Below are 16,122 nucleotides of genomic sequence, written 5' to 3'. Positions count from 1 at the left end.
GAGCACATCTGGGACATCATGTCTCGCTCCATCCACCAACGCCACGTTGCACCGACAGACTGTCCAGGAGTTGGGGGATGCTTTAGTCCAGGTCTGGAGGAGATCCCTCAGGAGACCATCCGCCACCTCACAGGAGCATGCCCAGGCGTAGGGAGTCATACAGGCACGTGGAGGCCACACACACTACTGAGGCTCATTTTGACTTGTTTTAAGGACATTACATCAAAGTTGGATCAGCCTGTAGTGTGGTTTTCCACTTTAATTTTGAGTGACTCCAAATCCAGACCTGCCAGTTTGATGAATTTGATTCCATTGATACTTGGTGTGGTGAAGTGTGGTGGGGCGCGCGACATGTCAAACGTGTGGGTAGAAGAAGAGAGGAGAGAAGTAGGAATAGGTGTTGAAGTAGGTGGAAGGTGGATGTGTCGAGGGCGAGTTGGCCGGCGGGGTAGGGATGTTGGTTAGGTTTTAGTTTCCCTTTATATTGTTTCTTGAGCAGTAGGTTATTTTTATTCATTGAGGAAACAGCTGTATATTAACTTAGATTGGAGATTATTTCTAAACTGCCACTTGAGGTGGTTTAACTGATAAAATGGCAGCATATCTACTGTGGAGAAACCAAAATGACAGAGTTCCTCAGAGAATAATTAGAAACAGGTTGAATCCTGTTGAGTTTTATGATAATTAACAAATTATTAGTGGGCTATTTACATGCCCATTTTGTACAACAATTGAATTGGGGCTTATGACATGCCCAGCCTTGATACGAGTGATGTTACGCAACAATCTSAACGGGCCTGATTACGGTAACATTGTGGTGAAGTTGCATTAACGTTAGTTTTAACGTGCATTAYAGGCATTGATATTTACCAGTTATTTATGCTTACTAAATATTGGTGGGTCGAGTTGTCTGTCGTCATCATAGGGGTTATGGAGAGGGGCAAACTGCTGGGAAATAATCTCGCATAACTTCTGGGTGATGGGATCAATTTCATTGGACGGAGGCCGACCTCCGAAGAAGTGTAATATATAGACAGACTAAGTTGTTTCATCTAACATGTACAAGCAGGAATGCATGACTCAATTCATTTTGTGCAACCTAACCCAGTGATTATCATGAATTATGGGTTGACAATTAGACTATAGTTGCTATATTTCTGTCAAAAAAGGATGCCAGATTTTTTTTTTTTCAATAGAGATGATACATCTTAATGTGCACCTCTAATATCATAGGCTGATTAATTTGGGGTTCAAAACCTGAGGAAGAGGAAACTCAAAACACATGAACTAGATCGATAACACCCACTGCTAGTAGCCATGTATTCAACCAACAGTACATTTTATGTCCTAAAATACTTTGCATTTGTAGGCTACTACCCACCTACACTACACTTGCAATGGCCTTTGCGCATTTCGCACGTGCACCGTTCCATATCTCAAAGCCATATCAAATATCTAGGTGGTAAAATAATTGCTATTGAGCGTTGAGAAATAAAAATGATACCTACAGAAAGCTGAGGCCCTCCAATCGTCAACCAGGACAAAGCTTACAAAGCTGTGTTTCCCCCCCCAATTACATTTTGAAATGTCATACGATTAGAACATATTTCTCTCTCAAGTGCATGGGGTGGGGGAGAGGAGAGTGGCTTGTTCATTACAGAAGCAGGCCCCAGTGAAACAGGCACAGGGCACACACTTTCATTACAGGAATCATGAGGCTAMTGCTCTTTACCGTTTGCCCAAATCATGGTTTTAGCCACCCCCAAAAAATGACATTTTGAGTGAGATGAAATGTAAAATGTGCTCTTCCTAAGTTTATAGGCTGTGACACCCACCCTTACAGTTTACGATCCACGATGTCTGTCTAACTGATGACAGTGTTGGAACAAGTATCTTTAGCTATGCCGCATTTCACTTTGAATATGAGTTTGCATGACCTCAGCCTACCAGAAAAATCAGGCCGGCCCATCTTGGCAGATTAGTATAACAGAAACTGCACAAATTAAAAAATAAATAAATCAAACAAAACAAAGAAACTGGTCCAGCCCATCTGGCATTTCCCAGAATTGAACACCTTTGTGTAAACGGAGGACAGACGCCACAAAACATGTCACTGAAAAACACTGTTGGCTGCAACTGTGTTAAAACATTGTACTGCAGTGGAGGAGGATGGGGAAGACCATCCTMCTCAGTGAATTGCAGAAATGTTTCAATAGTGAAACATTAAAAAACTTTTAAAAATCCATTTTAGATACAGTAAATATATTCACGTCACCAAATAATTGATTAAAATACTGTTGATATAATGAATAATGAAACCAAGTTTGAACTCATTGGCCTGAATGCCAAGCTTGAGGAAACGTCTGGAGGAAACCTGGCACCATCCCTACCGTGAAGCATGGTGGTGGCAGCATCATGCTGTGGGGATGTTTTTCAGCGGCGGGAAAAAATGAACGGAGCAAAGTACAGAGATCCTTAATGAAAAGGTTCACCTTCCAACAGGACAACGACCCTAAGCACACAGCCAAAACAACGCAGGAGTGGCTACGGGACAAGTCTCCGAGTATCCTAGAGTGGCCCAGCCAGAGCCCGGACTTGAACCAGATCGAACATCTCTGAAGAGACTTGAAAACAGCTGTGCAGCAACTCTCCCCATCCAACCTGACAGAGGTTAAGAAGATCTGCAGAGAAGAATGGGAGAAACTCCCCAAATACAGGTGTGACAAGCTTGTAGCGTTATACCCAAGAAAACTTAATGTAATCGCTGCCAAAGGTTCTTCAACAAAGTACTGAGTAAAGGGTCTGTATACTTATGTAAATGTGATGGTTGCTTAAAAAAAAWAACTATTTCTAAAAACCTGTTTTTGCTTTGTCATTATGGGCTATTCTGTGTAAATTGAGGAACAAAAAACTACTTTTAGAATAAGGCTGAAACCTAACAAAATGTGGAAAAAGTGAAGGTCTGAATACTTTCCGAATGAACTGTATATCTACCACAGTCATATACCCTTGAAAGCAGCCTCAGCTATGACATGTTTGTTTGTCTGTAAGGTACACTGTTTTTTAAATGCCGTATTGCTACGCCATTTTACTTGTCTGTAAAGGAATGCCACTTCTGAAACGGAATAACGTCAATCACTAGCCGACCAGAATTGTCAATCAAATAATCACGAGCTGCCGGCGCACTCTCTCCAAAATAAAGTACTTTGAAATATGTTAAATACCGTGACATTAGAAAGAAAACATCTACTAGGAATGAACTCCTAAGATTCAGTATTTTTGTAAAGGAGGAGTGATTAGTGGCCGTACCTCCGCAAACACAAACACTTGCATCTTTCATAATGAGCTACAAAGGGTCGGAGAGAGAGGAGAGGGGCACAGTATAGGTAGGTCGGCCACCAGGCAGACKGAGTCAGAACCATGTRCTAAGCTTATATATCTGCAATCAAAAGCTGTATCTGGCACCTTCAGTAAAGGGCCTATCATCAATAAATAGGCTCGGATATTCTACACGCAAACGACCAAAAGACTGAACACACACACACTTGCAKAATTTGCAAAGAGAAAGAGCAGGCTAGCCAGCTGCACTGTAAATGTTTCTTAAATTTTAAGGATCCATATTTTTTTTGTTTAAACATTAACGTTCACACCCCCTCAGACTTACAGAAATTATGAGGACTTTCGGAGGACGTCCTTCAACCTATCAGAGCTCTTGCAGTATGGACTAACATCTTGTCCATCCAATCAAAGGATCAGAGAATTAATCTAGTCCTGAAAGCATAAACTACAGCTAGCTAGCACTGCATAAAGTGTGGTGAGTAGTTGACTCAGAAAGAGAAAGACAATCGAACAGTTAAATTAATTTCTTCCAAAATGAATGAGAAGAAGCAGAGAGCTAGCTATATTTCATTGTATTTATTTCCCTTCAGAGTTTACCTTTCACTTACTTAGCTAGTTAATGCAGTTAATTTAGCCTACTCAACAACCTGCCTCAGAGGACTGCTATTTATGCAAGCTGGCCAAGCTTACCTTGACTTGCATWAATTTATTGCCACCGGGGCCGCCGTTGTAACTACTTGTGTACAATCACGCAGTACAGCATGGATTGTATTGTGGGTTTACTAATGTTTTTTTGCCTGGTCACAGATAGCTGTTGTGAACTGAAGTCCAAATTCGAGTATCATGTAGTAGCCTAAACCTATTGATGTTACATTGAGCTGGGTGAATGGAATATGAATCACAGTCATCCAATATGCTGTAATAGAAATAAGGGCATGCTCATAAAAAAGTTAATTGTCCTACAAAATCTTGAATGGCACTAACCGCCACTGGTGTACAGTAAGTATATATTTAGCATTTGTGAAATTATTTTGATGTGATATGAAAGTAGGGGGCTATGTTTCCAGAACCTCAATGCAATTTAGAATCGATCTGTGTTTAAATAAACATTTTGGCTGTTTTTGCTGCCAGAGCCAATTCTCCTATAAACAGAAAATGTAAGACCCTTACCAAAAAKATTGCAGTCAGAATGCAGTATACCTGTAGTAATGTAGTTAGAATGCAGTATAACTGCAGACGGCTGCAAATACTACATCCAAAATAACTTTACCAAAATAACTTTACCATAGTAATTTTGCAGTGTAACTGCAGTTACTGTGCAGTATAACTGCAGTTCTGCAATCCCTGCGTCCAAAATACCACAGTCGACTGCAGTTTGTGCACTTTTACTGCAGTTTCAAAACGGSAATAATTGTAAGGGCACCCTCTGCCTTTTCCTAGCACAGACATGCAGGTAGGCCATATCCTTCAATCACTCTCTGAATTAACCTACCTTCACAAGAGGAAACGCCACCCCTGGCATGAGCGGCTCATTGTCGTGCTCCTGTTGATAGGTCACATACTTCTCGACCCCATCTTCTTTGTAGATCTTCCCCTCTGCAACCATGTTGAACAGGGAGCGAGAGGAGACGGCGATAGTAACGGCATATTGGGGTTTGGGCTGTTTGCAAAACAAGAATAGTAAAGAAAGAAAATTACGATACGAGATTAGCAGCAAATATACCCGTATTGACACTTTTTTCTACAAACTGCAAACAAGATATGCGAATGTATCACTTACAGGTCTAGGTTTGTTTGTTTTTAAACTGTCCAAAAAGGCTTTTGCTGCTGTCCAGTCCTTTTCCTCTCCAGCCTCCGTGGCTGTTGGATCGGTAGTTTTGATTTCAGCCATATTTGGCCTGGAATTGAAAAGTTTTCAGTCTGATAATTCCGTAACAATGATTACCAATGTAGACGACCAGACCATGCGACTACAAGAAAGTTTGCGGGAATGCTTGCGCGATGGTGAAGATGTTCGTGTGTTTTTACCCATGACGCTTAATCACATGAGGTTGGTGGCATCTTAATTGGGGAGGACGGGCTCATGGTAATAGCTGGAGCAGAATCAGTGGAATGGTATCGATASATAAAACCAGGGCCGGCTCCAGCCTTTTGGAGGCTCTAAGTGAGATTTGGTTGGGGGGCTCCCATCTCGCGGCAAAAACATTTTAGTGGCCCCCCGCTTGACGGTGGATGGAAAATGTTAAAGCTGCAATATGTAACTTTTTGGACAACTTGAACAAATTCACATTGACATGTGTGTTATAGATCTGTCATTCTCATTGACAGCAAGTCTAAGAAGCGGTAGATATGTTCTATGTGCTCTATTTCTATGATTCTCATTCTTAAGTTTAGTTGTTACACCTTTTACTTTTGGTTTTGTACACCACCTTCAGACAGCTGAAAATTAAATATTTTGGGTAATGGGAAATATATATTTCACAGCGGTTTAGATGGTACAATGATTATATACACTATACTTGTTTTGTCACATAAACTGAAATTAAGCAAACTATTAGAATTTTTGCAACCAGGAAATGGTGGAGTGATTTCTGCATAGTGCATCTTTACACATTTTGCAAAGAGGCGTAGAGAAAATGTGGCAGTTTTAAAGCAAGTTTTCTTCTACACGTTTTGTAATGACTTATGACATGTTAATATGATATCTGAGTGAGAATGACTAACAAAATCAATGGGGGCCCCAGAAGGTCAGGGCCCCTCGGCACGTGCCCTGCTTGCCCAGTGTGTATTCCGACAAGATTACTACAAGTTTAGAACATGGCTAATTGAGTGACTGTCAGTGACTGACATAACGAGAAAAACTGCTGATGCACAACCAAATTTCGAAATTGCACCTTATGTATTCTAATATTCATACTCTTCATAGTAAGTTGAGACCCTAGCTGTGTTCCAATACCCAAACTAACATACTGTATACTACATACTTAATGAGTATATACTACATACTATATACTATTAGTTCATTTTAGTATATTGTAAACGGAACAGTATCCTTTCAGTTGAGCATACTAGCTCTTTGCCAGTCTACCGGAAGTTGATGCTGCTGCTATGCAACCTCTTGCTAGCTAGTTAGCATAACAAATGACTAGTTAAGACATTTTACGACTTCGGGTGTGTYGTTAAATTCAATCTGGAGTGCCAGAGTGCGCTCGAAAATTCAGAGCATTGTCAGATTGTCCGTTTGTAAAATCAGAGCATTTCGCTTTCGGAGCACACTGGACGCTCGGGCCGAGGAGTAGCATTGATTTGAGCGTTCTGACCTTACAACGGCAGTCAAGCACCCAAACTAACGTTGGCTGGCTTGCTAGCTATTTCCGGAAACAAATGAGTGACYATTTTACTCGTCCTGGCAGAGCTGGTTAGGCACTTTTCATGTTATCCAGAGCGTTGGTGATTAACTGTGTTGCTGGCAACATTTGCCTTAACTGACACAGGCCATATTCAACCGATGTTGAGCGCTCGTAAATTCATTATTCTAACCTCTGGTACACTCAGAAGAGAGTGCTCTGAAATTAGAGTAGATAGCCAGAGCAAATTTACGAAAGCACCCGAATGTCCATTGAGAACGCACAACTATACCATTTAGCTAAGCTAAGAATGACGGGTATAATCAAGTCAATAAACKTTGGGTAGTTAGATAGTCTATTGTTAATATACTGGCAAGTTTGATGTATAAGTAGCCAATTAACGTTAGGTAGCTAGCTAACATACTGGTACATACTGCTGTAATGATGTGGTTCGTAAGGAATGCGCAGCTAACAAATGGTCAGCCAACATAACGTGTAAGGTAACTATTTGAAAAGTAATTACATTTTGCTCAACATTTTGTTAACATTTCTCCTAATTAGTTACAGCCATGAATTTGTATCCGCCGTCGTTGTCCTTCGGCAGTAAATTTTCCGCCATTTTTTTCAAATCTGAAAACGATGTGAAGCCACGCCCATTTCCTGAAGAATTGCATTATGGGCCCTAAAGCACAGAAATAGTGTCCTCTGCGTGTATACTTCATATTTTGGTGAATTTAGTACGGCATCCAGGAACTTTTGGCATACTAACTATATCCAATAAACATACTATATACTCAATTCATGTCACAAATAGTACGGTTAGTGTGGGTAGCATGAGTATTCGAACACAGCTCCTRACTGAGTTCCTAAGTGACCACTTATGTTGCTTTTGCCTGGAACCGGCCCTGCATAAAACACATGGCTTCCATGCATTTGATGCCATTCCATTTACTTTCTTCCATTGTGACTAAAACTAGCCTGTCCCTAAAACCACTACTATTGCCATCAACTGGCTATGATTAATCCTTACCACATTCATGTGAACTCCTCCTTTTCTTTCCTAGATTCCTTTCCTTCTTTCCTTGCTACTTCCGTTCCTTATTTCCTAGCGTCCTTTCCTCCTTTTCTAACTTCCAACTGTATCCGTCTTCCTTTCCTCTCTACTGCCCGTGGTTAATCCCTACCACATAAATGTGGACTCCTCCTTTTCTGTCCTAGATTCCTTTCATCCTTTCCTCCCCCCACCTTTCCTCCTATCCTACATCCTTTTATTTTCTTCTTTCCTAGCTATYTTTCCTCCTTTCCTAGCTTCCTTCCCTTCCTCAATTTCCTCTCCTCCTTCCTTATCTATTTTTCCTTATATCCTTACATTTCCTAGTTCCTTTTCATCTTTCCTTTTCATCTTTTAGCTCCCCTTTMCTAGCTTCCTTTCCTTCTTCCTTTTCTCCTTTTCTTTCCTAGATTAATTTCTTCCTTTCATCGCTCCCTTTAATTTCATCCTTTCCTGGCTCCCATTCCTCCATTCCTATATTCCTTCCCTACCTCCATTTCCTATCCTCCATCCCTATCTCCCTTTCTTTATCTCCTTTCCTTTCCTAGCTCCTTTCAACCATTCCTATCTCCCTTTCCTTACTTCCTTTTCTTATTTTTTTCATAGATTTCTTTCCTCGCTCCCTTTCCTTTCTTCCTTTCCTAGCTCTGTTTCTTTTTCCCCTTTCTTGGCTTCCTTCCCTACCTTCCTTCCTCTCCTCCYTCTGTATCTCCCTTATCTCCTTTCTTTGCTTCCGTTCCTTATTGATTTAATTTCCTACTTTTGTTTCCTAGATTCCTTTCTTCCTTTACTTACTCCCTTTCCCTTCCTACTTTCCTAACTCATTTTCCCCCTCCTTTCCTAGCTTCCTTTCTTTTCCTCCTTTCCTAGGATTAACCATGGCCAGTAGAGAGGAAATGAAAGGAAGAAGGAAAGGCAGGAATCTAGGAAAGGGAGCTATTAAAGGAGGAAGTTAGATAAGCTAGGAAAGGAAATTAGATAAGGAAAGGGATATAGAGAAGGAGGAGAGGAAAGAGAGGTAGGGAAGGAGGAAAGGATATACATCTAGGAAAGTAGAAAAATAAATGGAGTTAGGGAAGGAGGAAAGGAAAATGAATCTAGGAAAGAAAAGGAGTAGAGTTATATAGTTACTGTTTATCTGGGCCTTATTACTAATTCATTGTAATAAAATTGATACCAGCAYAAAAACACAGAACATGCAATAATGGGAAAACTGATTAATATTGAAAACTACACAAGATGATTCCACAGGTGAAGAAGTCAGATGTGGAGGTCCTGGGYTGGCTTGGTTACACGTGGTCTGCATTTGTGAGGCCGGTTGGACCTATTGACAAATTCTCTAAAACAATGTTGGAGGCAGTTTATGGTAGAGAAATTAACATTAAATTATCTAGCAGTAGCTCTGGTGGACATTCCTACAGTCAGCATGCCAATTTCACACTCCCTCAAAACTTGAGACAGCTGTGGCATTATGTTGTGTGACAAAACTGCACATTTTAGAGTGTTCTTTTATTGTCTCCAGCACAAGGTGCACCTATGTAATGATCATGCTGTTTAATCAGCTATTTGATATGCCACACCTGTCAGGTGGATCGATTATCTTGGCAAAGGAGAAATGCTCACTAACAGGGATGTAAACAAATTTGTGTCCAACATTTGAGAGAATGAACATTTTGGGTGTATGGAACATTTCTGGCATCTTTATTTCAGGTCATGAAACACGAGACCAACACTACATTTTGCGTTTATTTTTTGGTTCAGTGTATAAATATTACAAACATTTTTACTTTACGACAGTATGCATTACATAAAATAGCCTATTTGATACACACATAATGCATTCATGTTGACCTATACACTTTTTTTTTTATACATAATCCATCATGCAAATTAACAATTATTAAACGATGTATTGCAATAAACCTACTAGTTCTCATTGCACCTACAGGTAGGCTACAGTCAATGTGTGGTGCTGATGAACAGCGTCAAACAATGTCCCCCTCCCTCAAACACAAGAATAACTTCTCCCGAGTTTTCACCCCCTCGCCTTGGACCAGTCCGAAACAGAACATCATGGCGATTGATGGTAAGTACACCTTGCATGGGACATGGCTAGAATGCTTAGTGACAGTACCATTTATTCAGCAAGATAGATGTCTAGTAATGATATAGATGCACATTGCGTTGTCCCGTCAGCTTGGGCTKTAGGCAGCCTACATAGCGAGACGGGATGCTGAAGATTAGACGCAAGAGGCAGGGATGTTGCAGTACCTTCACCGGATGCGCGCGAAGTGGTGTTGAAGTGGACAGCGACCAATAACATAAATGTGACTCGGACATTACCTTGTCTTACCTTAGTCGTATGCATGAAGGTATCGAAATCTTGATAGGCTACACAAATGCTTCCTTAGAAACAGGAGTAAGTGTTCAAGTGTATTATAGGATAATGGGATGGGAACTTTAGGAGTGGGCCAGTCAGATAAATGCTGTCAAAGGTAGCCTACCTGTCACTTTGTCTTTTTAAAGCTCTGAAAATGTCTAGATTAAAAATGGCATGCCTGCTTCTGGGCAATACTGCATGTCAAACACATTTATGGGCTACTTGGTCACGTGTACTCGCACGTTGGTTGGTTGCGATCCCATCTCAGCATTGGAAGTGCTGCAGTCACACCTGGCAAATGTGGTGCTGTGAGATGGAAGAGAGAGAGAGAGAGGAGAGACTGTCAGCTGTCAGTTGGTGAATGTGCTAGTCCTTAGCCAATGCTCATCTATACTTTCCTGGTCATTGGTGTAAATACACAAAATGTTTATAAATGACTTAGGCTATTGCTTTTTTTGTAACCTATATCCATTTTTTTAGGAGGCAGGCTTYGGCTCAACAGAAAATTGCGTTGAGAGCAAATAGGAAGCATTTTCTGTAAGCTACAGATATTGCCAGAAGATAGAAAAGCTTTGCCTATTTTCAAGTGCTTTTGGTTTTTACCTGACTTTTTGTGCTAGACGGCTGACGGAAAATATAGAAACGGAGAGCGATAGAAAAAGTAGTCACTACTGGTCATATAGGGCTACTGCCAAAGTAAAAACATCATTCATTTCTAAGCAGTAGCCTGTTTTGCACTCKTTGAGCAACCTCTTGTTTTTTTCCCCCTTTTCCTCTGCAAAAAAATGTCAACACGGGAAGGAAAGCTTTAACCAAGCTGTTAGTCAAGTGGCTTAGACTCACAAGACAGAGTAGTGTTGAGGTTGATTTGTGTTAAAGGAGAGAGGTTGCCTCAGTGCCCTGACTGCCCTTGCTGCCTTATTGACCTCAGTGAAGTATTTCGATTTCCTTCTTCAATGTGGACTTCCCATGTGTGCTCTGTCTCTGTAAACTCACACTCCATAGGGAGTATAGTGCACATTCAGTAGTGAGAGGGTAGTTTGAGGGTCAAGAGCCTGAGCTACTATGCGACCTAGAACCATAGTACACTCTCTCTGTAGCCACTCAGAAAAGTAAGTCCTACACGACATAGTGCCAAGTATGTGTGTGTTGCATGAGTGCATGTGCCTACGTGTGTGTACCTTGCATGTGCGTGCCCGTGTGTGTGTTTGTGTATTTGTGTGTGTGTTTGTCTTTATTGTCTTATGAGTTTGTGAAGGTTGGGATACAGGGTTAGGAACATTGATCTGTTTACAGTGCATTCAGAAAGTATTCACACCCCTTGACTTTTTACCCATTTTGTTACGTTACAGCCTTATTCTAAAATGGATTAAATAAAACATTTTCCTCATCAATCTACACACAATAACCCATAATGAAAAAGCAAAAACAGGTTGTTCAAWTTTTTTGCAAATGTATTAAAAATAAAAACAGAAATACCTTATTTACATAAGTATATACTTTATATAATGTAGCAAAATGTGGAAAAAGTCAATGGGTCTGAATATTTCTGAATGCGCTGTATATAAGTATACTCTGTGTTCTCTATTCTATTTTACTTCTCGACGTTTAAATTCAACGGTTTAATGGACAGACACATTTTGTTCCATTTTAAACCCCTATTCAGCTATGATTCCCCACAGATAAGGTATTGAACCCTTTAGTGAATTCCTCCAGTGAAAGAGCTTCTCGTTATGTAATGGGACAGTGCCTTGATAAATCTAATTGAACATACTTAAACACTTGATAACCCCATGAGATTAGTTGGCTCGAGTTAATTAGTGTGACATCTGCCTCAGTAGCCTGAGGAGGAGCCAACATAGGAGCCAGAGCAATTTCTTAACCCCTGACCCCTGACGCTCGTATCCCTTTACTTACCCCTTAGGTGGTGGTGGGAGGAGCTGTGGGGTGCATGAGCTCATCTGTGCCAGACGAGGTAAGGGTTTCCCTGTTTGTCTGTCTGTACTCTACTGTACTCTATGCTTCCTTGACTGTCTGCTTGACTGTACTTGTATCCCCCTAAAAGTAGAGAGCTCTATCAAAGCACTTAGCTATCGGTTTTGCTTGTTTGTAACTTTTGAGTATAGAGGGCTACTCTATTGTTACACACTTCTAGAATATTCTATATCTGTGTGTGGCAGTGGAGGCTGGTGGAAGGAGCTATAGGAGGACGGGCTCATTGTAATGGCTGAAATGGAACGGAGTCAAACGTGGTTTCCATATGTTTGATACCGTTCCATAAATTCCATTCCAGCCATTACAATGAGCCTGTCCTCCTATAGCTCCTCCCAACAGCCTCCATTGGTGTGTGAATCAAGTTTTAGACCTCTTCTCCAGAGAAGGCAATAGTATTCATTATTTATTTACCACTGCGGTTTTGTTTCGTATATGGGGGGGGGGGGGGCAAGGTTTTCAGATTAACCAATTGCGTTTAAGTAAGCGTGCCCTACATTTCCTTAGTAACCTCAAACACGCATACAATGGCACTCTGATACTGGGTCCTGAAAAAGGATATTGCCATTGCTACCATGCTCAGCTAGTCGGGTGGCAGGTGGTCTAGCGGTTAGAGCGGTAGGCCAGTCCATGTGCCCTTGAGCAAAGCACTTAACCTTCATTTGCTCCAGGGGTGCTGCTGGACTGCTATGGCTGACCCTGTAAAACAACACATTTCGCTGCACTTATCTGGTGTAGCGAATTATGCAAAGAGGAAATACTAGAATAAATATGGCGGTTTTCTTTTCTTCTCATCAGTATTTCAATGTCATATCGTAGACTCTCTTTTTTTCCATTCGAATTTTGTGGACAAACATGGTACACATTTTTGTCAGAGTAACTCGGCTGTTGATGTATATATTCCATTAGTTGAATGTCAAATGTTCATGGTCTTTTACTTTTAATTCGTGTTTTTTTGTTGTGAACAGAATATTGTGGCAGTTATCTGGAAAACAGATGTAGCCCTGAGGCTTGGGAGTTCAAGTTCACATACTGTACAGCAGAACGCGCTCGTTGTTTTCTTTCTCTGATGCTCGGTTCATAGATTGCCCTTGGGGAAACACAACACACACACATGCACGCACATACACGTACTGTACATACGCACACACAAACACAGGCACACACACACACACCCCTACCCATTCACATCCACCCACAYACACMCMCACACACACMCMCACACACACMCMCACACMCACACACMCACACRSMCRSACRSMCRGACRGACRGACRGACRGACRGACRGACRGACAGACAGACAGACACTCGGCTGCTTTGGAAACTCATCATACGAGCTCATCCCATCTGTCAGTATGAGATGAATAAGTCCACAGTGTCCATGAATTCACTCACCATCAGCCTCTATTGCCTTATAACAGTAATCCTTAGTGTGTGCAGAGCGGGACAACAGCATCTCACTACGAGTGCTGATCTAGGATCAGCTCTCCCTGTCCATATAATCATATTCATTCATCTCTAAAAGGCATAACTGATCCTATATCAGCACTCTGAGACTTTGTGAACACAGGCTCGGGTCAGGTTAGCATGGGGCTAGCTAATGGCTAACGCTCCACCAGCGTCTGTCAATGAGAGAGGCATCCGGTTACTGCAGGTGTTTAAATTATTTAGGAGCAGTTGACATGCAAACAGCAGTAGCTTATGAAGTGTCACCACACTCAGGTCAGGGACAGGGACATACAGCACAGGACAGTTAAGCCTGGCTTTTGGACTTCAGGGTCACTTCAGGACCTAATTTGACTCAATTACCAGAATTGTCATCAGTGAGAGAGGATAGGTACTGTAACTGTGTTGGGTGTTGAAGAATCAAGGAATTTTTGACCAAACACGAAAGATCACCTCATGGTCTCGAAGCGTTGTTAAAGATTTTGGCTACGTTGGACTCAATATTAGGATCATAACCGATTGTTGTGTTTTTTTTTACTTATTAGAATGTCCTTTTCTTTGTGTTAGACTCAATAGTTGTATTGGATAACCGGATTACCACTAAGGGGAACAGCACACAACGCTGGTGTTTTGACAGAATGGAATAATTCACCATAGCCTAGGCGTGAAGCAATTGAGACACATACACAATCGAAAGCTGCTAGAATGGAGGTGAGCTATGCCCGTGGGTTATTGTTCTCTTATCTCTCCCTCTCTTTCACTCTTCCTGCTGAGCTTTGACTATCAGTCTATCCGTTTTGGGAGGAGACAGGAGAAGCCACTACTTCTTGTCTGTTCTCAGGCTTCAGTGGTCTCTGCCTGTTGCCATGGTGAGAAGAAGAGATAGTCCACGAGAAGTAGTTCCTTCTAAACTCAGCCAGGGTTGGATGAATGGTGGACCTTTTCCCGTGGAGATGTAGTGTGAGCGAGAGCTGTAAGGCCTTCACTCCTCAGGCAATAGACGTTTTCATATTGATGAAGTCCGCCCACGATACTCTGCCAATGACCCTTCATAGTTGCTGAATTATTCTCAGTGTTTCTGAATTGTTCTGTGGTAGTGCATGTGCATATCAGATCGAAATGRAGGCTCTCGTGGACTTTTGGTGTGTTTTCCGAGCTTTTCTGGCAGCTCTGTGTTATTTTTGTAATTGAACGGCCACTCATGCACCTGTGGCTATTCCATGGCCTGTATATTATCCATTAACTACCCTGTTTCCATAACTACAATTCCAACTACAACCCCAAATGAATGGGAACGATAAGCACCATATCATTTCCAGATCTTATTTGGTGCTATACTCTTTCCATTCATTTGGGGTTGAGGCATTTAGATGGATCGACAYAATTGATGGCGTGAGACCTGGAATTGTCTTGACGTCTGGCAAACRTACATTTTTGATTGTAATATCCCTTGAAAGCTATTTGTGCCCTGTTTGTCCCTGTATCTGCTTATCAGTGAAACTCAATAACTCAGAGGTCTCCGTTGAAAATAACACATCGGCAAGAACAGGGGGATGCTGCTTAGTAACATGAGGTATTGTTGGCCTGCATAAGTGTATGCTGAGCCTTTGAAGTGAAAAATGAATCACGAACTGAACTGTACCGTAATGGGGAAGCTATCGTGTTTCTCAACTCATTCACGAACTGACCTGTACCGTAATGGGGAAGCTATCGGGTTTCTCAACTCATTCACGAACTGACTGTACCGTAATGGGGAAGCTATCGGGTTTCTCAACTCATTCACGAACTGACCTGTACGTAATGGGGAAGCTATCGGGTTTCTCAACTCATTCACGAACTGAACTGTACCGTAATGGGGAAGCTATCGGTTTTCTCAACTCATTCACAAACTGACCTGTACCGTAATGGGGAACTATAATCGGGTTTCTCTACTCATTCACTAGGGAGCATTCTCGCATTGTCTCCTTCATTTGTCTCTGTTTGTCTTCTCCCCCTCTTCCTTTATGTCTATGTCTGTTTGTCTCCCCTCTCTCTCTCTTTCKCTCTCTCTCTCTCTACTCAGTGTCTCCTGAGCTGCTAGGGGTCCTGTCCTCCATTGCAGCCTTCATGGGCCTGATGGCTCTCTTTTTTCTTTACCTCAGCAACAAGCTGTCAGTGGAGAGCACAAGCGACCTGTCATGTCTAGACGACTATAGGCCCGACCAGCAAGGTAAACACGTCAAGGTGTATAACATGCAAAGTCTGTAAACAGTTTGTTTATTGTTCAATGGGCCTGAGATAGTTTCTCGGACCAAGATTAAGCCTAGTTCTGGACTGAAAATAATATTTTTCTTGTCCAGGTTTAGGTGTAATCTGGGCCTGGGAAATTGTCTCAAAATGATATAAATAAATCCATATACAGTGCCTTATGAAAGTATTCAGACCCCTTGACTTTTTCCACATTTTGTTATGTTACAGCCTTATTCTAAAATTGATTAAATACATTTTTTCCCCTCAGCAATCTACACACAATACCCCATGATGACAAAGCAAAAACAGGTTTTTAGACATTTTAGCAAATTTATGA

At 41.5% G+C, this 16,122-nt stretch overlaps 1 protein-coding gene across 2 annotated transcripts in view; it reads right to left on the bottom strand.

Annotated features, from left to right (window-relative positions):
• Positions 1-6,341, bottom strand: part of LOC111954014 (cytosolic 5'-nucleotidase 1A-like) — a 17,608-nt gene extending 11,267 nt beyond the window's left edge. The window contains exons 1-2 of one of the 2 annotated variants that reach the window (XM_023973503.3): positions 5,120-6,341; positions 4,832-4,999 (exon numbers count right to left, since the gene is read on the bottom strand). In XM_023973503.3, the coding sequence (XP_023829271.1) occupies positions 4,832-4,999; positions 5,120-5,230 (279 nt within the window). In that variant the 5' untranslated portion in view covers positions 5,231-6,341. The remainder of the gene's footprint in view (positions 1-4,831; positions 5,000-5,119) is intronic. The other variant, XM_023973504.3, reaches the window with a different exon arrangement.
• Positions 6,342-16,122: the final 9,781 nt, after the last annotated feature.

The sequence above is a fragment of the Salvelinus sp. IW2-2015 genome, linkage group LG28 (assembly GCF_002910315.2).
Source record: "Salvelinus sp. IW2-2015 linkage group LG28, ASM291031v2, whole genome shotgun sequence".
Classification (NCBI taxonomy): Eukaryota; Metazoa; Chordata; class Actinopteri; order Salmoniformes; family Salmonidae; genus Salvelinus; species Salvelinus sp. IW2-2015.
The sequence above is the reverse complement of the archived record's forward strand: the minus strand, read 5'-3'. Positions and strand labels throughout refer to the sequence as shown.